General features: G+C 57.3%; 3 protein-coding genes; 2 read left to right on the top strand and 1 right to left on the bottom strand.

Annotated features, from left to right (window-relative positions):
• Window positions 1-2,747: 2,747 nt before the first annotated feature.
• CHC_T00005390001 (hypothetical protein) lies at window positions 2,748-4,583 on the top strand. XM_005717256.1 is given in 2 exon segments: window positions 2,748-4,298; window positions 4,299-4,583. The coding sequence occupies 1 exon segment, from the start codon at window positions 2,748-2,750 to the stop codon at window positions 4,296-4,298; it is 1,551 nt and encodes a 516-aa protein (XP_005717313.1). The 3' UTR covers window positions 4,299-4,583.
• Window positions 4,584-4,714: 131 nt separating this feature from the next.
• On the bottom strand, window positions 4,715-5,743 carry CHC_T00005391001 (hypothetical protein). Its single transcript, XM_005717257.1, has one exon. The coding sequence runs from the start codon at window positions 5,741-5,743 to the stop codon at window positions 4,715-4,717; it is 1,029 nt and encodes a 342-aa protein (XP_005717314.1).
• A 54-nt stretch (window positions 5,744-5,797) lies between these two features.
• CHC_T00005392001 (hypothetical protein) lies at window positions 5,798-6,112 on the top strand. Its single transcript, XM_005717258.1, has one exon. The coding sequence runs from the start codon at window positions 5,798-5,800 to the stop codon at window positions 6,110-6,112; it is 315 nt and encodes a 104-aa protein (XP_005717315.1).
• The last annotated feature ends 18,985 nt before the right edge of the window (window positions 6,113-25,097 follow it).

Below are 25,097 nucleotides of genomic sequence, written 5' to 3' on the forward strand. Positions count from 1 at the left end.
ACGCCTTGGCACGGTTATCATACTTCCTACACGTGTTCATACACGTGTGCCCGCTGCACATGTCGCACAGCACGTAGCCCCGCATCACGCACAGCGGGCATGGGAACTGCTGCAGGGCCGTTGGCAGAGAACATCTGGGCGGGGCGCCGCAGGGGGGGAGGGGTAGAGCGAGTGCAAGGGAGGAGAGAGCGGACAGGGGGGGAGGCAGGGACGTTCGCAGCTGTCGCCTATTGAGAGGTACGCTTCAAAGCCTGGCATCTCTGATCAATGATTGTGTTTTGGCGCTTTCAGTATAGTGCCATTCACGCAATAGTGCCATATGTCGAGGTCTGTTCGGGTATAGCACTATTGCGTGGGACCCCCTGTACTGTATTGGTATAAAATTAACTTAACCTTACGGTAAGCCAACGTTTTCTTTTCAATACCTTTATATGCATCAACAGATTAGATTTCGCTAGAATCGACAACAAAATGCTTTACCCGTGGTATTGGCCTTCTAGTTCCGAAAAAATAAGTGAAATCGTGAATTGGGTTGTCTAGAAAAATGAAAATGAGTCTTGTCCTCATACGACGACAAACGGTCCGATAGACACAAGATATGCCCAATAACATTTTTATCACATTTTATCGAAAACCATTTTGTCAGTATTTTGCTTCAGCCTGCACATGCGAAAAAATTGCTTCAGCATCTCCAGTAATTACCATGATATCGTCAAAATCACATACTGTAGTGGTGTTGCAAGGATGCAACTATGCCCAATTCTGCATCTATTTCCAAGTTAAGCTGATAAGACCTCCTAAAGTTACTGTGACCAGCAGTGTCAACAGAATCAAGTCAGCGTTGCTGTCCTTGCTAAAGGAAGGATTTTACGATACTCGGGGTGTCCGCTTTGAAGTATTAGACAGGGTGCAACCCCAGGCTTAGCACGGTTGCCAGAATACTTCTTTTGAGTCACACGCAAACTGTAAATTCGTTTGTGGAAAGCATGGAGGTTACGAGTTCCACAGTCCAGGAAGTGATTCTACAGATCACAACAACTCTCTGTTGTGAATTTCAGATACGCGCCCTTTCAGCTTACTCATAAAAAAGTGCAGGATGACACCACAGCAACATAGACTATTACATTCTCAGTTCATAATTGCTGGAGTGATACGAAAACAGACCCGCAGAGTTGAAAGAATACCAGATGCGGTGACGGGGATGGCGAAGAACTCTACTTGACGGTTGAAAACGTAGGTTATTCTCGGCGACGAGGCCAGCAACAGCAAAAAGGCCCTGAGGCTACCGTAAGTGTGAGGTAGTATTGTGTCGTCTGTGGCAGTTATCTGTGAGGCGGCTGTTTTGTTCTGGCTGCTCTGTCTTCGTCAACTTTAGGACAGTTTGAGCCTCAGGGGCTTCATTCGGAGCTTCATTCGTAGCATCGAGGTTGTCTGCAACAGCAATGTACGTCTATTGCGATATAGGTGTATCACATTTGTATTGAAGCACCGTTGTACAGAACAGTACTGTAAAAGTGCACAATATAATACCGTACACAACGACGTACTGTCCTATGTATACTGTCGCACTGTGCGTATCTGCTATATTGCAAAATTGAGGCAAGCGACCAGGGGCAATTGGATTCTTAACATGCTGAATAGCAACTGCTTCAGTATTAACAGTCTTTTTGGAACAAGAGTACGTGTACATTTAAGAGGTGAGCGTAAAACGACCCGACCTGCTGTGCAACGGTCAGCTGTCTTCGTACTGAGTTTTCATATGACGTCGTCTGTGACATTTAATTGGATGAGATCTTGCCCAGAGAACAGCGTTTGGAGATGTGTAATTTTCGAAAAAATCGAGAGACACGACGTCGCTGCTCTTACAAGGGGGGAGATTGTAACGGCAGGAACGCTGTACCAACGCGCGTAGAGGAACAATTGGAACGGCTCCACACTTCCGAAACGGCTACCTTTTCCTCAACTCATCCCGCAGATGCATCATCGTTCCGCCTTCCCCGCTACGATGCGTCATGGGTGTGTTCAAGGATGCATATTTTTCGCTTTGCCAACGTCACGCCCCCGGCTCGTCCCCTCCTCGGCACCCGGAAAATTTCGGACGTCCTTTTTCCCCTGAACCCACTTAACCACTCTTCCATTATTGCTCAACAGCTCTTAGTGTACGCATAAAGCCCGGACTCTGTCTTCCAACTCCTTGCTGCTTGACGACCCTTTCGCTGTGCAGCGCTTTCGACCTCCGTCCCCGTTCGTAACCTGTCATGGGGATCGTCAGGAGAAACCGCGGTCCCGCCCAAGGCGACAAGGAAAACGCAGCCAAGTTCAATCGCGAAAGTCGTCCATGGGACAACCAAGCTTCGTACAGCAAACTACCCAAACTCTCCGCCCCGATCCCCATCCGCCCTCCACCTCCTCGTCCGCCGAAGGCAGAGCGTTTTGTTCCATTGCTTCGCTCCACCAACACAAACGTTCAGAGGAACCCTGGGGCCGAGGAAAAGACTTCTCCAACTCAGATGTCTGTCTCTCCTCGCCGGAAGGCTGATCATATATCGTCGTCTCCTTTGTTTTCCCCCATTGATACAGAAGCCTTCTTGTCCGCTAAGCCGGCGATCTCCCTCAGTATTGCTAATCGCCGAAACCACTTTGAGGGAAACGATCGACCCTCGCCTTCGAATATGAAGGTATCTGATCGCATGCGCTTGTTTGAAGCGGTCGATGAATCAGTGAGGGAACGTCCTGCTTCTGCCTTAATGCGAAAGTCTCCTTTCAAGGGCGCCTTAGACGCTTTTATTGTTGGTGCACCTGGTGATATTGATGTCGAAAAGCACCCGACGAAGGTGCCCTCGTTTGAAAAGGAGGAACAGGTTTCCAGACCTGTGCCGACATCAACCCTGAAGACTAAAATAGGAAACAGAGAAGTCAAGCCCTTGGTGACTGCTCCTCAGCCCATTCCGTTGGTTGGACTTCCAATTCCCAAGATAGGCGAAAGAGATCTGTCTCAGGAGCCCCGTGACGCGAACCAGAAGAGAATGAGTCGCCTTTCAGTGCGGCTTTCTAAGTTAGCCCCAACTGATGTGGTCAATTGTGAAGAGTCTTCTTCCCTCAAGTCTTTTTCAGAATCAGGCCAGGACGACCTCGACTCCAATGAAACCCAGAGCTCCAAGGATCTCTTCGATGATCTTGAGGTGGATAACCTCGAGCAACCCGACCAAGATTATGCTTCTTCATTGCACGGGGATGAAGAACGGTTGATTGACCTAAGTGATTCATTTTCCGGGCACAGCTCATCACAAATGACACTTCAGGACCCTGATCTTATGCCGAGATTTTCGTACCGACAATCTTATCGAATGGAAAAGGTACAAAGCCCGATACCTGATGACAAAGTGAGGAGCCCTCCAAAGTCTTCATTTCGGAATTCGAGGAGACTTGGCAATGAAGGACAATCGGATTTGAATTTCCTACAGGAGCCGTCATCATTTCTGGACTTCGATGACGACTCGAGACTCACTCCACTTGACAGCTCCGCAGCCATGGGTAACGGCAAGGGAGCAGGCATGGGGGGTGCTCCCGCGATGGGTATTATGTCTTTTGATGAAGCAGACTCGTTTGACACGTTTGCAACCCTTTCCAAAGGCCTCAAGATTGCCCAAGATCTGAAGGGGTCTATTTTACCGGCGGATGTTGGAGATGATGAACGGCCCGGGTCTAATGAGTCTGAAAAGCCTTTGTTTCCCATGATGTCGTTTTCGAAGAAGAACAGAAAGCAGCAGAGACAAGACGTAGACGATGACGACGATGGAGGTCTTGATGTTCCGAACCGATTTACCCGACGACCAGGTGCCGCCAACGCCTTGCGTGATCTTCAAAGAGCAAGTGTAACGGCTGGTAATGAGATTTCCGCCAATCTTCGTTTCGCGAGCAATGCGCAAGAGAAGGTGAAGAGGGCGAATACGAAGGAGAGGGTTTCAAAGGCACAAGGAGATATTCTTCTCCGCAGCAGGATATTCAGGAGATTTAACCTGCGGTACGCCAGTCTTGTACACCAAGGATATTTTGGTGCTGTTCTTTTACTGTTCACTCCAGATTCTAAAGCCGGTATCTCTCCCTCCGGAACTTTTGCTTTGAAGAGCAGCAAGATGATTGCTCTTGCTGAGTCGAGTGTGAGACGTGTCGATAATGCACGGAAAACGAATCAAGGCTACATGTTTGAATTGAAGACTTGTCAGAGAACGTATACATTTGCATGCAATGATGAGAAGAGTCGCGAGTTTTGGATCAATAACTTGTCGAGTGTATAAATACTATACAGTGCAGAAATGCAATTCTGTCGAGTTCAGGTGAAGCGGAATGGGATTCACAGGATCGCTGGCAGTATCTAGGAGCGCCATATCAGTGAGTTCGCAACAAACTTCGGTGAAGTGAGCGCATCGAGATCAATCCAAGTGCGTTGTTGTTATGGAGGTGGGCGATCTGATCCCCATTGAGCGGGAACTGAATATGACTGTAGAATGTTCTTGTTCTCTCTCAGTAGAGCTATTTTCGAGTTGTCGGTCGGTTATATATTAAACGGAAATTTACATTATGAAGGAACTCGCCTTACAAGGTCCCCATGAAACTAACGATCCCCGCGATATCTGACCATGAGTGTGCGCGACAAGTGTGCGACAAAACGGATATGGTGGTGCTCAGGGGGCAACTCTGCTGAAGCTATACGCTAATCACGCCATTTAAACACAAAGTGATCCGGGGACGGATTGCCAAAATAATGATTCCCCCTTCGGACGGTGCCGCTTGGTGTCGGAATTGGAGTGGGAGTAGGTTCAGTATCATTTGAATCACCACCAGAGAACCAACCGTTTTTAAGGCCGAGCCAAATAATGATACCAGCAGCCCCACCGCCCAAAACAATCGTGATGATGATGCAGATGCACATTTTCTTCTTTCGAGCAGATTTTTGATGCTTTCGAGCTACGACCAACTCTTCAGCACCCTTCTTGGTGTCGGTCTTCACCTGTTCGACATTGTATTCAATGTCGTTAATGAGTTCCTGTTGGCCTTCGACGAGAATGCCCATGTCCGTGAACATTTGATGCAAGTCGATAATGCTTTTCGAAAGCTTCTGGATATCCCTGTTTCTTGATTGCAGATCCTCGATTTGGTATCTGAGGTTGGAATTGCCAGATTCCAAAACTGATTCCAGGCCGGAACCACTCTCTAGTGCGCGATCAACTTGCGTCTCTGAAACAGACGGGTTTACAGCCAAAATTTCCTGTTTCATTGTTCTAGTGACAGCTTCCTTGTGAGCCTCTCTGGTTGCTTCGAGCTTCGAGGTGACTGCCATAAAGTCCTTTCCGAGCTTGGTGTATCGAGACACTCGAATACGCAGAGACGAAGGAACGCCAGATTTCTTTTCGGAGAGTTCCTTGTTCTCACCCGCGATACGCTTCAAGCGCTTGCGAACAGCGCCGAGCTTTTCCTCTACGACGTTCAACTTATCGCCAATTGATTTGAGAGCGTCTCCATTAGTCGTAGCACCTTGAATGGAGTCTTTGATGGCACGAATCGAGTCTTCGGCCCAGGCATGTACCTTGTCAATAGCCGCCGCTTCACGATTGAACTTGGCTAGCACCGCATCCTGATCGGATGTCAGCCCAGTTTCGATATCATCGTGTTGCGAGATTGGCTCGGAGTGAAGCGAGCGGCCTTGCTGAAGCTCTTCCAGGCGATTTCGCTCACCCATCATAGTTGGGCCAGTCGCCGAGGGAGCACGAAGGCCTCTGTGAGAAGCCTGTTAGCGATGAATGCGCCTCCTCCGGCCTTGCAGAAGTGCGAGCCCTTGTCAAAGAAGAGTTCTGCCGGAGAGGGAAGCGGCCTGCTTGTGATACAAGAGGCCAGCGAGACTTCGCACGACTTGCGCACGACTTGGCAGAGACCCCACGCGTCGACCGGAACGGTTGTGGGTTCGGGAAGGACGAAGGAGGCTATGTGGGGATGGATGACCGAATATACATCCAATGGCCCGGAAATGGCGCAATATCCACCACTGCTCAATGCGGAAGCGAAAGGGGGACATCTAACGTCTTTATCCAGTGTGGTCCTTTTTTCGTTGTAATTTTTTCGGTGCTCCAGCAGTTAGGCGTTGACTGGCCCTCAGCTTTGAGGGACAGGTTGCGTTGGATTTCTTTGGGCCACATGGAGTTCATGAAAAGGACTTACAGTAACCCAACCGTTTTTTGTAAAGATTCTGTTTGAAATGCATCATTCTTCCACCTTTGCGACTGGTGACGTCAGCGCCACCGCATGATCTCTCTGCGCGCAGGCCCGCAACAGTTTCTTAGGGCACATACAGTAGTCAGGCCTCATATGCTTGTTCCCCAAAAGAGAGTTTAATTCCCCCAATCGTTATGGGGCTTCTGCTGTGTCCTCTTTTTCTCTACAATTACTGAAACTTTACTACCCAGTCTGTACCCTTCCCCAAGGGCTCAATTTGGGACCGGGGCTCAATTTGGGACAATCCAGTAAATTCCTTCCCCCTGCCCAGGACATGCATATCAGAGCACCCCATAGCTCCCATACCGTCCCAAACAAGTGGCCCAGTCAAAGCAACTGCCATTGCTGGACGATGGCGGGAAATTTAAAATTTGCGAGGCAATATATCTCTCTCACCACCATTCCTTCCCGCCCTCGGCATGCATTCAAACCCCCTTTGCTCCACAATGCCACAGTCTATGCGCAAACAATCTGCTAATCAACGTGGGCGTCTGCGAAAGGGTATCGACGAGCAGCAAAATCGAAAGAAAGCCCTCAACCTGTTGCGAGAAAAACGTTCCATTCGATATGTTGCCGATGCGTGCAGTATTTCTAAGTCTACAGCCGGCAGAATCGCTCTCTGCCTCAAAAAAGACGACAAGGCACAACTCTCACGTCTCCTGGACTTCCACCGGGGACGGCGGACTGTGTGGCACGCCAGTGAAGCGACATAACTTAACAAAAAGATAAAAGAAGCTGCCGAAAACGGGTTTGCTGTGGACACTTCTGGGATGAAATTTGTCTCGCAGCAGATCTGCAATGATGTACGTCGATCATATCGGCATGCCCCGTCAAGCGCAGCTATAAGAACTTACAGGGCAAAAAACCGTGACATAACATACCGACGCACTGAAAATAAGAACGCAGCTAAGCTGCGAACCGAAAACCACGACCACATAGAACCTCTTGCCCATTGCCTTCGAGAAATTGCGACGAACCACGCTGGGATATTTGATAATCCACTTCACATTTGGAACTTAGATGAGACGCATGTGGATAGGGAGTTTGAAGAACGTGTGAAGGTTTTCTCAGGGAGCCACTCCCATCACGGTGGATTTACTGCGGTACCAAAGGGATCGGGCAGACATATGACAGCTGTCATAGCTGCTGCAGCTTCTGGGCATCTCGCGCCGCTCTTTGTAATAGCAGCAGGCGTCAACGTAATGCAGTCTTAGACGACGCCATTAGACAAGACGTCGTTTACCAGAGATGAAACTGAACCTCACTGGCTTACGAATCAAGAGTGGTTGCCAGGTGATGTTGTCATACGCTGTACTGAAAATGGATCTGTCGACATGCCGACGTTACCTTTCATCGTTAATCAAATTGATAGTTACGTTCGCAGATTTGTACCCAGGTCACAGCTCATTGTCCTGTTGCTCGACGGGCACTCGTCGCGTAAGGGTATTGAGTGGGTACGCAAGGCAGAACAGCTGAACATAATATTAGTGATTTTACCAGCTCAAACTACCCACTTCCTCCAGTCATGCGATTCGGACATTAACAAGACATTCCAGACGCGCATACGCAGAACACGGGACGATTTGTTGAAGCTGGCATCAACCAACGTGCACTCCGTTGCTTTTAAATTGAAGCTGGCGGTTGCGGCCCACAAACCGTCAGAAGTGACAATGTCAGAAGTTCATTTCACAAAACAGGCCTTCGGGCCAATGGACTTCCGCTTTTGTCAAAAGTTTGTGCGGATCGACGACCGTTTGCAGAGTAGAATGCACGCGAAAATTGACCGTGTTAATAACACGGGTCCGTCGCAAGCTGCAAGAACTGCAAAGGTGAGACATGTTGATTCCGAAACTATTGAAGATCTGCGCAATTTATTTGATTCTGGGGACAGCCCTACAGCAGTTTTGGCTGAGATAGAGGCGTTCTGAACGAGCGGTGCACGGTTCTCGATGTTTTAAAAAGTGTGCGTCCCCCACCAGTTGCGAAAATGCCCGGTCTGACAAAAAGGGTGCTCGCGTGTGGTGCCCCTGCTGAACGCTTGACAGTGGCGAAAATGTTGGCGAGACGGAGGACTGTTGAAGAAGCGCAGCCGGCTGCACAAGATGCTAAAGCTTTAAAAAGGCGGAGAGACTTCGTAAGAGAGAGGAGGAAAACGCACGGCGTGCTATGAAGAAGCAATATCGGTTGGCAGAGCGCGAAAGGCGCAAAGAAGATGCCATGGCGAAGAAGCAGCAAAGTGCTGCGAAAAGCGAGTAGGAGGCGGCGCGGTAGGCTCGAATGTCCCAAAGAAGGCGAGGACTTCTGTCCCTGTCGCAGAAAGCCACGCGTGTGAAGCCGCGCAGACTCTGCTGGCATTAGCGAGCGTTGAGAACTAGCGTCTACAATAAAAAAAATGTCCCAAATTGAGCCCTTTTTGGCCAGAAGTTACATTTTGGCGGTCTTCTCTGGTTTCCAGATCACCGGTTTTGGTGGCAACCAACCATCGCCTCAAGGTAATGCAGTTGACTGGCATACCCAACAGCATTGCTGGGCGAGATTTTGTAGCTATTTGACGAGTGCTGAGAGTAGGGGCAATGTTTTTCTAGAATGTGTCCCAAATTGAGCACTCGGGGAAGGGTAGTTGCTTGGTCGGAAAGTGAGCCAATTTGGCAGCGGCGATTCTTGCGCTTACAAACCCTGTGGTGCTTTCACACGTTTCAGCGATTTCTGACTCCCAAAAGTGCGTCACTATTAAATCCAATACAGTCGGAGCCGGGGGTAAAAGAAAAGATAATCTCGCCTGGCAAGCGAACTGTTGATCCCAGCACCCTTTTAGAAAGGGTGATATTCGTTATCCCTGCTGAAAGCCAGTCAGTATGAACGTTTTTCTAAAGACACTTCTAAAAGTCTGACAAAAGTCGCATCCAATCACTGTTGGATAGAAACTATCTTGTGTTTGCCTACATTGAAAACAGTTGGGACAGAACAAATGGACCATCCCTGCGCCCTTCAGCGGTGGTTCTTCGTCACTGTCCTCAGAAACTTGTCAGTGCTGCTTTAGTCTGTATGCAGCAGCCGAAGAATGTTCCAGAAGATCTACTCAAACTGGGTGCATTCAAAATTCAGCTGAAAACAGACTGATAGAACTCGGGCAAGTTTCTTTTTTCCGGAGTAAGCAGACCTTGCATGCGTTTTTTCCTGCCTTACTGTGGGGCTTCGGAACCTTTTCGGCAAGGCTCCTCTGGAGTAACGAGAGAAGAAAGTGGTAGACTCTAAAGGTGTGCAACATCGTGAAGATGAAGTCGCTTGAATACAACAGAAATCATCGTTGCGAGGTAACCGTGGCGAAGGGTTGACGAACGAAATAAGACCCTTTGCTTTCTTGACATCCCGTGCGTCTTCAGGAAGGAAATACTGTACCTTCGAAGGTACCCTTCGAAGGTACATGTTTCGAAGTTCGACCAGTCTCGAGACTCCCCGCACGAAACCCCCTGCCCATGCCAGCCGCGTCGGTGCCGTGCCCAATGGCGCCGTCCGATCCCGCCCACAAAAATTTTAGATCTCCTCAAATTCTTCACGGATGGTACGACCTTGCTTGGCCCAGATGTTGATCTCTCTGACTCTGCCTCCGTCGCTCGCTTCCTTGCTCACATCGATACCTCCCCTGCCGCGAAATCCCTCCTCCAATCTCTCGGGCCCAACACCGCTTTCGGTTCCTTCGTCCGCCTGCTCGCTAAGCTCTCCGGCCAGGCCCTCGACGCCCCCCTCTCTTCCTCCCCCGATCCAGCGGTCACTCCCGTTGTTTCATCACCGTATCTCGGGGCCGCCTCCGCCACTCTTCCGCCCCCGAAACCTCTGTCGCGACTCCCGGCAGTTAGTTACTCTCCAACCGCCCCGCACCCTCACGGCGACGACCTTCCACGCCTCTCGCGCAAATTGCAAGCAGATCTTCGGCATGTCAGTCGAAACATGTTCGGCTACGACAAGAAACGCTTTGCTCGTGTGTTTACCACTGATAAGCGACCCTTCGTCAACCCCCACGCGTTCCGCACCGCCTTGAACAAGACCAGCTTTCACGCTTGTCGCATAAACACCCCACACACGGCGGAGGGGTGTTCGCGATGTTCGGCGGAAGACCCCGGATCGGCGTACCGAGGGTCTTGAACCAACCAACGCCACCGGAAGCGGGCCGGTAGCGGGTGGTAGAGCGTGTCGGCGAGGACGCGCGCGTAGGCAAGCGGATCGACGCCTCGACGCCCCGGAGCAGTACCAGTTGACGATCCGGTACTGACGGGCGGAGGCGGATCGCAGCTCGCCTGGGTGTCGCGCGCGTCCACTACCCGCTCGGTGGTAACTACTCGCGGAACGGCGGTGTGAGTAGAGTAAGCTGGGTGGTCGACCGTCGGTGGAGGGTTGCCTGTCTTCCTCCCCTCCGCCGGCTGTCGCTCCCTATATTTATTGTACAAGTTAATTAACCGTCTACAGTACAGTACGGACTGTACTGTAGTCGGCTTACTGTAGACAGTGCGGGTCGGCCCGCACTGTAACGCTGTCAGCCGTCGGGGCTGACAGCACACGTGTGCTACACGTGGGGTACACGTGTTAGTGCGCGCGCGCTATAAGGTATGCGCGCGCGCACGCTGTAAGGTCCGTACCTTACAGCGTTAGATCTAATTCTAAATCTAATGTATAGTACAGTAGCCGGCGGTAATGCTACACGGCCCCCCCCTTAGGCGTGAACGTCCGCGTTCACGTGTGCGGGTAGGGGGGAGGTGCGCCTCGGGTTCAAGCAGGTCTTGCTCGCCCTCGGTCCTTCTCCACCTCCTTCGCGCGCGGGATCCTTCTAATCCATTGTCACTGTCGGTCGCGTTCTCGTCTCGGCACCGCTTGGTGTCTGCGCCGTCTTTCCCGCCCCGTCGCTGCTCCTCCGAGGTCATTCGTCTCCGTGCGCGCGTTTCTCTCCGCGATGAGGCGCGCGGAACCGCTCTGCGTCTTGGCCCTCCCACTCGCCGCCTCCGTCACGCGAACGCGACGTCGGGGAGTGTCCTTCTTCTGTGCGGGGGAGGTCCACTCCCAGCGATTCAGTGGGTTCTCTTTTGTTTCCGCCGTGGTGGGGGTGATGAGTGCCCCGAAGCGCCGTGCGAGCCAAGCCCGCAGTCCTCGGAAATAGGGCGACTCGGTCCAGGGCGTGGGCGAGGTCGTCGATGAGCGCGTCGGAGGGCCCGATCCCCCCCCGCCGATCTCGTCGCATGCGATCACGCCGTAGGTCGGCTCGTCTCGCCGTTTCCCCGCTCTTCCGCGACTCCTTTGGCGTATACGTCCTCTTCCTGGGAGTCGGTAGACTGTGACGGGAGGCGGCATCCCTCCTTCGAATTGCCGGCGGTCCCCTCCTTACCACGACCGGTCGGTGGTTCCGTCTTGTACTGCGAGCTCCGCGCCCTATGGGTACCCTCTCCTTATGACAAAGCCGTCGGTCAGCCTCCTCCGCCGTGGTCGCCGTACCTTCTCACACCACAGCTCGCGAGCTTGAGCCGCCGTAGACGACAGCAGAGGGGGGGGGTCTCGTTCTGTACCTTGCGACGTGGGAGGATCCTGTCGCTCTCCCTCTCCCCGCCAACGCCAGTTGTAGAACCCCGTAGTGTCCTGTCCCGCGTGGCTCGTCGCATAGCGTAATTGCGTCGGCCAACCCCCCCAGTCCCCTTCCGCGAACCAAGCCCGCTTACTTTCGGTTCGACGCGTCGTCGCGTGTTGCCACCCTCATGCCGGGCCAGGGCGCGGGTGCCGTTCATCCCGTTGACCCCCAGCCACTCGCCTCTGATGTCGCTCGGTCGACCGCCGAGGGTGAGAGCGCGGCATCGAGGAGCGTGGGGTGGCTTTGCCGACGGTCGGCGCTCTTTCGTCGGGTATATAGGCTGGCGCGTAGAGGCCTGTCTCCACTTCTTCGTCGCCGTATAGTGGCGGCGCCTTACGTCGCGCGCGCGACGGTGGTCGCGTCGAAGGGGCGCCGCAAGTCTCAGGGGTCATCGTCGGCGGTGGCGGAAGGGGGTTGGTCCTGAATTCGGCGATCGTCTTGCCTGTTCTCCGCGAATTTCGGTGGGCGGTGCACCGCTGTCTGAACCGAAGGCCGTCCCGTGGAGCTTCCGCCGTCGTGTTGCCCTCCGTAATTCGTTCTATTTTTAGACCGGGCGGCGGTGGTTAGTCGTATCGACCGGGGGGTATCCTTCTTCGTATAATCCCCGTGGCGAGCCGTTGCCTGCGCCACTTCCGCGGCTCAGTCACCTCTGTTTTCCCTCGCTCTCGTGATCGCTCGTTCCCTTCCTCCGAGATTCCTCTACGTCGTTACTTTGCGCCCGTCTTCTTAGTGGGGCGCGCCATCTTCCGCCCGTGTCATGAGCAACCCCCCTCTCCGTCGCGCGAGAGAGGTGCTCCCCCTGGTTCTTCGGGGTCAGTCGGGGCCCCGCTGCCGACTCTCCGTCCTACGGGTGCAGGTTCGCCCGCATCGGCGGCTCCGTCGTCGCAGATCACAGCCTTCCAGAAGACACGTCCGTCCCGGGATTCCACGATCTCGGGGGAGTTGGGGACCTCCGTGGTCGGCGTCGTCGGAGGTCCCGCGTACCACGCCGCCGAAGGTCATCTCGGGTCGGGTTCCCCTGCTGCCCGTGGCCTACCGCTGCCGATGGCTTCGGCCGGTCCCTGTGGCTCCACGGGAGCCGTGCCAACGCCACCCCCTCCGCCGCGCCCTGATCCGTACACGGCCCAAGGGCTTTCCGGTCGTCCCGGATCGCCATGAGACGTTGTCCGTCCGTCGGGGGAGGGCCACCGAGGTGCATCGCACAGCTCGACGAGGTGGCTGGGCGCGGTCTACGAACAGTCCGCGCCCCTACCGCTGAGCCGTCTCCGGTTCCCCTGGGGTCGCCATGCCCGGTCGGGCGTGACTATAGCCGAGATAATTTCTCAACCCGAGGTGCGCCCTGATCTTGCTCGCATCCTCAAGATCAGGGGCGCCGGTCTTATCGATCAGGCCGCGGCGGCGCTCGTCCGCCTCATGGCGGAGGGCGATGGTGCCGGATACCAAATCCCCGGCGAAATCCCCTGTGACCGTACGTTCGTGTATAGCGTGGCCGAGGCTGAGTACGTCGATCGCATCGCCTCGGCCCTCTGCCTTCCCGGCGGAAGGGGTTCGCAGCCGTTCATCCTTGCCGAGGTCGCGCGGCTGTACGTGTGCCCCCGTCCATATGCGTTCCCGAAGCCGTTAGTCGCGCTTCAGAAGTCGGCCAGTGCCTTGATGAGGATACACTCTATCGCGATCGCCCATCGCGACTGGTCCGCATATCGCCGAGCCGACGAAAAGGATGGGCGCGTGTTCTGCTCGGCATGCTTTGAGCATGGACTGTCCCCCGCCGATTTCCCCATACTCCCCGCCGTGGTTCGGGACTCCTTCCCTTCGCTGGGAGTCCACCCGCTCCTCCCGTACGTTCTTAAATACTTCGGGTCCGCCTTCCCAGAGGAGGACCACCCGGCATATGAGTGTCTCTTGTCTAACTGCGAACGGGAGTGGGCGTGGTCGGTGTGCAACGCCGTCAGCACCGAGCTGGGTGTGAATGGCAGGGTGTTCATCCAGCCCACCCCGACGTTGGATTTCTTGGGGAGAGTGACGCCGGGGCTCCCCAAGGTGTCCTTGAATCCGTCCGACCGGGAGTCCACACACGTCGTGTGGACGTATACAGCCGTCTTGGATCTCCTCCGCCGTGCCGGAGGGGTGGGGGAACATACCCACCGCCCCTGGACTGACTTCTCCACCGGCGAACGGAGTGTCTTTTTACTGTACGACGTTCGCGCGGACGCGTTCGCGTCGCGACCCGCCGTAGGACCACCTCCAACCGGGTCGTCGGGGTCCCGCAGCGGTGTGGGCTCCGCTGCCCGTGCAGCGCGTCGCAAGCGTTACCGGGATCTGGACGCTGAGTCCCCGGACGTGTTCGCAGTGGGATCGAACCCATTTCGTATCGCGAGTCCCATCTACACCGAAACGCCTCTTCGGGGCAGCCGAGGACCCTCCGAAATACTGCCCGTCCAACCGCTCCGTTCCTTGGAGGGCGGACCTGCGCCGGGTGAGTTTGCGGATCGTGTCCTATCGCCAGGTGAGCTCGAGTCGATCCCCGAATTACTGCGCGCTTTGGGCACTCCCAGGATCGTATCTGGTCTACCGGAGCGCTGCTAAGCACGATGGCAGGCTGGTACCTAGCCCGTAGTGACGAGGCTCGACGCCTCGGCGCCGAACGGGCCTCACTAGCTTCGCAGTTCCATCGTGCTCAGAGGGAGGTGGAGGCGCTTCGTGCCGCCTCGCTCCGTTACTCCCAATTCGTCGCGCGTCTCAGTGCTGACCGTGACCGCTACCGTGCGGAGCGCGACGAGCTCCGGGCGATTCGTGCAGCGCCAAGCGGGCGGCATCCGATGTCGCAGGGGGTGACGCCTCCGAGGCGTCGTCCCGTACCCCGCGATCCGTACGATCACCTGGGGTCCGACCTCCCGGCTACTGGAAGCCCCGTAGGTCGTGGTGAGAGCCACGTCGGCGAAGCTCGCTACGCCGCCATTGCGATGCCCTCCCTTGCGGAGGTAAGGGCAACCCCGCCACGTCACGCCAGTTACTGCCCGACGTCGTCGTACGGTCCCGAAATCACGGAGACAGGGGAGGAGGCTGGTCGTTGACGCTGCCTAGCTAGTAGAAGCAGGTCCCTCTTCCCCTTGGTGCGATAAATGGACCTCCCCTCGATCCTTTCCTTAGTTATTCTTTCCGTACGTACCCGTTCCTCTGGGGGCTTGGAACCTTCCGCGCGCTCACCCCCGTCGGCGGGCGGAGACGGCGGTACATCGTTCGTGTGAGACGGCTTCGCGGGAGCCGAACAGTTCGCGAGGGGACGTGTCGAGGTGCCCCACGGTAGACGTCGAGGCTGCCGGTCGTCTGATCGCGTCGTACCGCGCGTTTTATTTCCCCCCTTCGCCGACGGCTCCTTACGCCGACGCGTCTCAACCCTTTGCGGTCCATCGCGCCGAAGTGGTATAGACGCCGCCGGCTCGTCCGACGTGCGGTAGGTGCTTCCTTCTTCGAGGAGGAAGGCTCCTCGTCTGTCCCTCCGGCGGACTGTGCGGCGAAGAGATGGGGATTTGGCGAGCTCCTATTGGTCGGCCTTGTCGTCACTGCCCCAAGGGAGCTCGCGTCGTCCCCCGCCTCCGGTCGGCGTCGTGAGTCCCCGTAACAGGGACAGGCTGGTGCGTTACGGTTGCGGGGTCGTCCCTTCTTGATGTCCAATTCGGCCCGCTCCCACTTCCTCCGCGCGGCGTCATGCTTCCCTCTCGCCACCGCCCCTCGACCGCGTCGTCGGTCGACGTCTTTCTTCTCTGTGCCGGGGGCGTCGGGCTTCCGCGCGCTGGCGAACGCCGGGGTACTCCCCCGCTGACGGCGAGAGTTCCAGTGCCTCCACTCGCGTCCACCCACAGTTCGCTCACGTGCGTTTCGGCAGTAATGGAAACGGCTGTACGAGTGCGTTGGCTCAGGTCGTCTCCTCGGGCCACGAAAAGGGGCTCCCTCTCGTGGAGCGGCCGGGTTACCTACCGACGTGGTGCCTCGCGCTGGCCTTCGGATCGGCGTCATGTCAACAAAGCGACGCCTCGCTCGTCGTAGACTATCCATCGCGAATGAGTCGCGGGACTCTTCGAGGGCCAGCAGCCGTGTCCTCCTCCCCCATTACGTCGGCAGACAGGAGTCGCGATTTCGGCACTCGTCCTTTTCCGTCGTGTTCGTTGCGAACGGATTCTCTTCCACGAGAAGTGCCCCAGTTTAACGTCGCCGTGTGCGGCCGCGAGCGCCCCTACATGCGCGCTGGCGTGGTAGTGCGCAGCTCCGCGTGGGGCTGTCCTGCCTAACGAACGAATGGTGTCCCGCGCGCCCGCGCCACAGTTCGCGCGACGAATTTCGGTAGGGTACACGCGCCCAGGACTGAGTCGAAGACGGCGTGTACGTGGGGCAGGACTATCGGCCGTGACCTCCAGCGCACCTCGTCCCGTTGTGGAGGTGTGCGGGTATGTGACGTGGACGAGCCTAGGATATGTAGGTATGCGACGACGCGCTCGAATGCGGGTCGGTGTGCACGAGCGTCCTGCCTCTTGGCGGCGGGAATGAGGGCGTGTCGCACCGAGATGATGCGAGCACATCACACCGCCCGTTCCAGATTGTGTACGGTGGCGTGTGTCAGCCGACCGTCGATTTTTTATGGCCCGCGCGCCTTGTACGCACTCCTAATGCACGTGCTGTCCGCCGTCCGGCATAATTTCCCACCGTCTAATATTTTCGTATTTTTAGGGAGATGGCGGCGGTTTGGTGGCGTCGTTCGCTTTCGAGGCACTGGCAGACAGTTGCCCCTCCGTTCGCACATCGGCTCTCGGATCCTATCGTATTTTGTCACTGCTTATGCGCGCACGCACAAAACGAGCGCAGCGCAGTCGCTCCTCGCCTCATCGATTACCTCAGGGGTCGTCCCCTCTCGGGCAGTACGGACTGTTCGAGGTCTCTGAGTCGCGTGTTTGGGAGACGTCCCTTACATCTGCTTGGCCCTCTTTCTCTCTACAACCGTTGAGTTATGCTGCAGTTGATCACGATGGAACTGCAACGGCTTTGTGAGTGTAGCGCCCCGGCACATGTCGTCGTGTTCGCTGGGAGGTCGTGTCCTCCCTCATTTCACTTCACGTCCCAGGGCTACTGTTCGTGACACAGTACGCCCTGTCTCACGACCCTCCTCTCGTCGGTGATGGCGGTTGGTGTCGCATGGACTTGCGTTGTCCGTGCGTCGACTGGACATCCCATGCTTCCCCGAAGTTGGTCGGCCACCCTCGTTGTGTCCTTGCGTAGACCCCCGCCCTTTCCGACCGCGAAGGGGGGGTTTAATTTTTCCGGTTTACGGAGCGGTTGGGGGGGCCCCCTCCTTAAGAGTGAACGTCCGCGTTCATTTCGGAGTTGAGGTCCCTCCCCGTGCGTCTTCGAAGACGCAGCGCATATCGAGACACCAATTCTTCGGGGATGTGGGTGCGTTCCGTCCAAGTGGGTTGGTCGTAGTCCGCCCACTTGATGAGGAACTCCGTTATTCCGTCTTCCATCTCTCGATGCTTGAGTAGCCTCTCCACGGCGTACTGTGTTTCCTCCCTGACCTTGTTGGCAAGGTCACGCGGGGTCGTCGTGCTCACCCGTGGCACGTCCATCGGCGGGGGCGCGTACACGCAGCGGTCTGCGGACACCCGCTCGGTGACGCCATCACGATCGATTGTGATGGTTCGAAGATCGTTGGCGAGGACACGGTACGGCCCAACGGCGGGCGAGGCGAGCTTGTTAGACGTTTTGTCCCCGTCGGTGGGGTTCAGGTAGATGAAGTTACCTGGCTCGAGACGTGTGTTAACCGTTCGAACGCGCTTATCGAAGTCGCGTTTGTAACGGGCTTGCGTGCGTCGCAATCTCCCGTAGGCCTTCTGGATCGTCGCGTCCAAGGTCTTGAGGAACTCCGCACGCTGCGTTCCCCTATCGACAGGTGGAACGTCCCCGCCGGTTCGTCGAAGAGAAAACTCCGGCGGGGACAGCTGAGCACGAGCTCAAACGGGGTTGTTCGTGTGGTTCGGTGTACGTGGGAGTTATATGCGTACGTGAACGGTCCCACGTACACGTCCCAGTCGTCTTGATGCTCGTTCACGTAATTGCGGAGCATTGCCGCAATCGTTCGGTTATAGCGTTCCACCTGGCCGTTCGCCTGAGAGTGGTACGCTGACGTATAAAGGTTCGTAATTCCCAGCACTCAGCATGTGCTTTGGAAGAACTTTTCGTTGAACTGCGGTCCGTTATCCGACAGTAGCGAGCGTGGGACGCCGTACTTAAAGACCCACGCTTCGCAAAACGCCACTGCGACGGTGTAGGCGGTTACCGTGCGCAGTGCGACGACCTGCATTAACTTCGTAAAGCGATCGGTGATTACCAGGAGGAATCGTTTCCCTGCCTTGGTCTTTGGGAGCGGCCCAGTATATCAATCTCGAGGCTCTCCAACGGCCGCGTCGCTGGAAACAGCCTTAATCGGTTTAGGTGTTTCCGAAGCTCGACGCGGTTCATTGCACAGGTTCGACAACCTCGTACGGTTGACGCGACGTCCGCGGCTAAGTGGGGCCAGTAGTACTCGCGACGGAGCGCGTAGTACATGCGGTTCTGCCCCAGATGCCCGGCGATGGCCGGGTTATGGCAGAGCCGCAGCAACCGGGCGCGTAGAGTCCGAGGGACCACCACCTGTACGATATCAGGGTCGAAGGGGTGTCTCCGTTTGAGCACCCCTTGGTGGTCCTCGAAGAACGCGGAGTCCCGGGACTCTGACTGTCGTGCCAATACCGTTTGGCAGAAGTCACCCGCGCGTTGTTCCTCGGCTATCTCCTCTATCGTAAGAGGGGCCGGCAAGTCGTCCTGCGGAGGGGCGACCTGGGAACCGGACGTATCGGCTTCGAAGTCTTGGGCGCGATCGAGGTCCACGGCGTCGAACTTCTCGTTCTCTGCCCAGAAGGCGTCGGGTTCTTCTAGAGCAGGGGCTTCGTCGTCGCCCCTCGGCTCGTCGCGCGCTCGGGCGCGCAATTTCCTTCGGGATTTCGTTCGGTTCCTTGTGGTCACGAAGACGTGGTCGGCCTCGTGCTCGCAGCTCGCGGTGCATACGTGGTCCGCGAGCTCATCCGAGACATCACGAACGGTCGTGCACGTGTTGTAGGTGGGGATGTCGTCGTCCACCTCGACAGCCGGGCGAGGGTCGTCGGCGACCCTCGGTGATACGAGGCGTGACAGGGCGTCGGGGACCTGATGCACGCGCCCGGGGCGGTACTGAATGGTGAAATCGTATTCAGCCAGACGTAGCCGCCACCGGGTGAGTCTTCCGGAGCTCTCGGTCAGGGACATGAGCCACCTCAGCGCGTCGTGATCCGTCCGGACGGTGAACTTCGTGCCCTCGACGTACGGGCGTAGTGTGCGGACGGCCCACACTACAGCGAAGCACTCGCGTTCCGTAGCGCTGTAGTTGCGTTCGCTGTCGTTTAACGAATACGACCAATATCCGACGGGACGCCAGTCGTTGGCTTCGTCGTGTTCTTGCAGCAGCGTACACCCGAGTTGATACGCACTTGCATCGGTATCGATCATGTACGGCCGACCGTACCGCGGAAGCGCAAGTATCGGCGGAGCGATCATCCTTGCCTTGAGGTCCTCGAACGCTTGAAGCTGGGCCTCCGTTGGATTATCGAAGTCGGGGTCGGCGTCCTTGCGGGTCATATCGGTTAGCGGTCGAGCTATCTTGGCAAACCCCTTGACGAAACGGCGGTAGACGTTGCACGCTCCGAGGAACGAGCGCACCTGCGTAAGCGTTCTCGGGAACGTGAACGTCTTGAAGGCGTCGGCCGCCGTTTCGGCCACGCTGAGCTTACCTGGGGATATCACGTGCCCCAGGTAATGCACCTTCGGACGGAAGAAGCTGCACTTCTTGAGCTTGAGGGACATACCGGCGGTCCTCAACAAGCTCAAGACAATGTCGAGGTGTTCGGCGTGCTCCTCGTGCGTTCGGGAAAAAACTATGACGTCGTCGAGGTATACGAGACATATCTGCCATCTTATGCCGGACAGGATGATGTCCAATGCACGTTGGAAGGTGGCCGGTGCCCCTTTCAGTCCGAACGGCATACGCAAATGGCGAAACGTACCCATATGCGTGGTGAATGTGGTCTTATCCCGGTCCTCCGGCGCGACCGGGATTTGCCAGTAGCCTGAATTGCAGTCAAGCGTAGTGAAGACGGCTGCATCCCCTCACGAATCGATGCAGTCGTCCATCCGGGGCAGCGGATACGAATCCCCTGCCGTCTTTGCGTTGAGACGTCGGTAGTCAACGCAAAACCGAAGGGAGCCGTCTTTCTTCGGGACGAGCACCACCGGCGAAGCCCACTCGGTGCTCGCGGGTTCGATAACTCCGGCGTTCAACATCTTGTTGACTTCTTTAGCAACCATCTCACGCATGGCGGGCCCCTTTCGGTAGGGCATAGAACGAATCGGTTTCGTCCCCGCCTCGAGTGGTATGCGGTGCTCCGTTGCTCGTATCGTACCGAGCGCACCGCTCCACAGACTCGAATGCTTACGGAGCATGTCGAGTACCCGTGCGCGGAGCTTGTCATCGTCGATGTATGACAAGTCCATTTCTTTTTCCCAATTCATCGGCGAATTTTCGGGATCCTTATTTGTGACTCGCGCGGTGCCTTCCGTCGATGATGGGCACCCCGCCGGCTGATCGCCGGGGCCGGCATGACTTCCCTCAGCGGTCTTATTTTCCGGGGAGCCTGGTCGGCCAGCTCCCCCTCTCCCGGCTTGCACGTCCCAGTCGGTGAGATGCAGCACGTGTGCGATCTGCGCTCCGACTCGGCGCTCGGGCGTCAGGATCGCCAGCTGATTGCGCTTCGCGTAACCGACGACGGTGCGCTTCGGGAGCGGCCTCGCTTGGCGCGAGAAATTCGCCACGATCACGTCGAAGGTCTGGTTCGGTAAGACCTCAGCTACACCGTTCGTGAGCCTCACTCCGTGTCGACGTTGGAGTGACGGCTTGGGTTCCAAGAAAACGAGGCCGCTCCCCGCGGTGGTGACGCGTACCCGTGCTTGCGACATCGCGGGGATCGTGACCCATCGGGCGACACGGATCGGCTGTGGGGCTTCTTCGCGTACGTCGGCCCGACTTGACTGGCGACCGTGGCGCCGGGTTGGGGGAGACGGCTCCCCCTTCCCATCGACAATGGCGACGGAGCCACCTTGTCGGAGCTCGAGCCTCTGCGCGTCGATGTCAATACTTCGAACGTGCGCATCGATGAACGCAGTGCCCAGGAGGACGGGCACCGCCAGCTGGTCGGCGACCACGAACGGAATGCGGAACGTCGTGTTCCGCAGTCGGACGGCCAGCTGCACGACCGCCGTCAGCTTGAGCGGGTTACTGTTCGCGCCTGCCAATCGTGGCAGGCGTGCGTCGCGTACGACGTAACAGTGTGCTGGAAAGGAAGGTCGGCCTTCCTCACCAAGTTATACCCCGAGCAGGTATCGACTGCAATGGTATGAGGCTTGAACGCGTTCCCCTCGATTGCCATCGAGCCGAGGACGTTGTATATCTTCGATGTCATCAAGCAAATGACACCGTCGACTACCTTCGGTGACGACGGCTCGGCCAGGTCGTTCCGCTTGGGCCGCCGGCGTCGGTTCCGGCTTCTCTTCCGTGGTCTTCTGCTTCGGTCGCGGGGCGTCCGTCGGTCGGTGACGTCCTCGCGGCAAGTCGCGTCCGTACGCGACTTGATTTCTTCTGGCGGCCCCGGACACACGTGGGTCGGGCCGCCTGCGCGTTCGATGCGCTCCTTATTTGGCATGTGGCTCACGGTGGCCACGGTGCCTTCTTCCTCTAGGCGTGCCGGGCTCTCGGTGGTCTCGGCGCCTTTGTCCTCCCGCACCTGACTTACGGAAGTCTCGGTGCGCTCGTGCGGAGTCGAGGGGAATATTATCGGCAAACATTCCCCTCCTCCGCCGGGGTTGAATCGTAACGGGTCTGGGTTGGTGTGACAAGACGGCTCACGCGACCGAGCGAACGTAACCGTCTTTACGGGGTTTTCGAACTACCCGAGCTGTCGGAGCTACCCGCCCTGCTATCGTTAGCTAGCGCGTCAACGGGTCCCTGGCCGTGGTGGTGCGCGTCGTTCCTCCACCCTGGCTGGGCATCCTCTACGAAGTAATTGGATGCTTCGCCACCTTGAATTGCAACGTCCGGCCGTTGCAATATTTGAGGGGCGGCGAGAACCGGTTCTCCTCCGCCTCCTTCCGTGGGCTGGGGGTTCGGATCCCCAACCCAATCTTGGAGGTACATGATGGCGTTCTGTACCCCTTGTGGCAACTGGGTACGGCCCCGGTCGCCTCTTCCATCTCGACGGGGATACCGCGTATCCATCCGACGAGGATCACGCCGATCCCTTTGATCGGTTCCCGGGTGTCGATACCCGCCTTCGCGAGGGGCGAAACGGACGCCGCCACCCGATCGGTTCGGGTCTCCTCGCCGCGGGCCTCGGTCTTCCCGCGTAGACTGCTGGATGAGATTGCGCATCCCGGGGCGCGTCTCCATCTGATGGCGGTAGTTCCTGTACGCCGTGAACTGACGTTGTTCAGGCGACAGGAACTGGCACGCGTACATGGCGTGGCCGTACGTTCGGCATAGCCAACAAACGTACGCGCTACCATCGGTCGACGCGAACGTCGCCGCGTGGCGTGCCTCTTCGTCGGTGAGTCGAGGCACGTAAGGCGGCACGCGATCCCCTTCTCCACGGGAGATATCCAGCTCTGCCATGTTGTGGTTCGGACCACCCGTGGCTTCTGGCGTGCGCGCGAACGCAGTCGCGTAGCTTCCGGTCGATCCCGTGGAAGCTGTCGTTGGAGGTCGGCCTCCTGCGCGGTCGATGCCTTGCGTAATGAGGACACGGTCGGCCTGCCACTCATCTTCTCCAATGTGGAGGGCAGTCGCCGGCGAACTTGTTCCGTGTGACCTCGGAGTTCGGACTCCCTTCGCTGCAGGCTTCGGATCTGGCAGCGGCAATCCGCGGCGGGCGCGGTAGGTTGTTCCCTCAGCCGTTGCGATACGGCGAATCGTTGAGAGTTCAGTCTTCTGTTGTCCGGGCAACCTTTGCATCGTCTCTGCCACTGCGGCCCGGGTCGCAGTGGACAACCCGCGCACGAAGTAGTGCGCGAGGGCTTGTTCTGATAACACGGCCGTGCATCGGAACGCGGCGGATTCCAGCCGGTCCGCGAACGTGTTCTCGGTTTCGTGAGGAAGCTGTCGCGCCGACGCGACAGCATCAAACGCTTCCCCTAAGACATCGTCGGTTAGGTAGCGTTTGATAAATTGGTTGACGAGACCAGGCCAGCTCGTATCGTCGTGGAGCTGGCCGGCGCAGAGGCCGCGCATGGTGTAACTCGTATACAACCGCTCCGCGTCTCGCTCGAGGAAGTGAGCGAAGACACGGACTGCCAAACCTTCGGTCAGGTGCTGGGCATTGAAGGTTATCCGGATATCCTTCAGGAACGGGAGCAACTGAATCGCATTAGTACCGTCGAAGCTCTTCATCGTGGGGCGGAGCCCACAGCAGCGTTGGACGTACTTCGCGATCCGTCCCGCGCCACCCGAGGTAACGAGCCTCGGGGTGTTGTCCAACCGATACATGCGGTAGTTCGCGACGGCGCTGAACTCCTGTATCATGGTGTGGACGGGCTCGACCCCGGGTTCGGCGGGACCCAACGTTCCGAACGGAGTGACGGGCAATGTTCGGACGTCGACGGGGCCGGGATGCGCGGTAAGATCCGCCGGCTGGTAGCCGCCCCAGCGAGGATTGAAGGGGAGAATCGGTTCCCCTGATCCGCGGGCGACTCCTCCACGGCCCTGGTCGAGTTCGGTTGGTACCCGTCGTGACTGCCGCATGCTTCCGGGGACATGCGGCAGGGCTTGAGTCTCGGACGCGAAGTTCGCGTCCGCCGTCGACTTGATGTCCTCCACCCTCCGGCTGGTGACGGCACCAGCCGGGGGCCACTCTTGCGATCCGGACGCGCCCGGAGGAACAGTGGCACCAGGCCCACTCGAGGGGGCTCCGGGCGGCCTCTCGGCCGAGGTCTGTTCCATCTCACGGGCACGGCGGCGCGTTGAGTTAAGTTCCGCCGTCATGTGCGCGAACGCTCCCATCTGTTCGGCAAATGGGAAGGGTTGCGGGTCTCGTCGAACCCCGGAGTTTGCACTCGCGGGTCGACCCGCAACCTCTACGGCGGGGGAATCAATGCGCGCGTCCTCGACCAGCGCCACACGGGCGTGTAGCTGGTCGACGAGTGCGCGCAGGTTCTCCAAGGACTGAGTTACGCGCTCGAACCTTCCTTCGCGGAGGGAGCGCAACTCTTCCATACAGCGGGCGTAGACGCTGTCGGCGACGTCGATACGGAGAGATGTCCGGACATCCTCGATGTAATCGGCGATGCGATTGTACATCGCGCGAGCGCGTCCTTCGGAGAGGTTGGGCGACGGTTCGCGGTCCCGAGGACCTGCGTCGCCGTCGCCCACTTGGACGCGTAGCGCGGCCTCTCGCACATCCGCCGGCTCGGATCGGATCGAGGGCGGGTACTCGGCGCTCATCTCAACGCGTATGGACGCGGAGGTAAAGGACAACTTTCTCGGCGTGATCTTGAAGGTATTCTAGGTCGGGAGACCAGTGTCGCATAAACACCCCACACACGGCGGAGGGGTGTTCGCGATGTTCGGCGGAAGACCCCGGATCGGCGTACCGAGGGTCTTGAACCAACCAACGCCACCGGAAGCGGGCCGGTAGCGGGTGGTAGAGCGTGGTCGGAGGGGACGCGCGCGTAGGCAAGCGGATCGACGCCTCGACGCCCCGGAGCAGTACCGGTTGACGATCCGGTACTGACGGGCGGAGGCGGATCGCAGCTCGCCTGGGTGTCGCGCGCGTCCACTACCCGCTCGGTGGTAACTACTCGCGGAACGGCGGTGTGAGTAGAGTAAGCTGGGTGGTCGACCGTCGGTGGAGGGTTGCCTGTCTTTCTCCCCTCCGCCGGCGGTCGCTCCCTATATTTATTGTACAAGTTAATTAACCGTCTACAGTACAGTACGGACTGTACTGTAGTCGGCTTACTGTAGACAGTGCGGGTCGGCCCGCACTGTAACGCTGTCAGCCGTCGGGGCTGACAGCACACGTGTGCTACACGTGGGGTACACGTGTTAGTGCGC

Source organism: Chondrus crispus, genomic scaffold, assembly GCF_000350225.1.
Source record: "Chondrus crispus Stackhouse genomic scaffold, scaffold_29, whole genome shotgun sequence".
In the NCBI taxonomy this organism is placed as follows: domain Eukaryota; phylum Rhodophyta; class Florideophyceae; order Gigartinales; family Gigartinaceae; genus Chondrus; species Chondrus crispus.

Bases quoted from the DNA above. Each gene is read 5' to 3' on its own strand.
- CHC_T00005390001 (XM_005717256.1), top strand. From the start codon at position 2,748: ATGCGAAAGTCTCCTTTCAAGGGCGCCTTAGACGCTTTTATTGTTGGT.
- CHC_T00005391001 (XM_005717257.1), bottom strand. From the start codon at position 5,743: ATGATGGGTGAGCGAAATCGCCTGGAAGAGCTTCAGCAAGGCCGCTCG.
- CHC_T00005392001 (XM_005717258.1), top strand. From the start codon at position 5,798: ATGAATGCGCCTCCTCCGGCCTTGCAGAAGTGCGAGCCCTTGTCAAAG.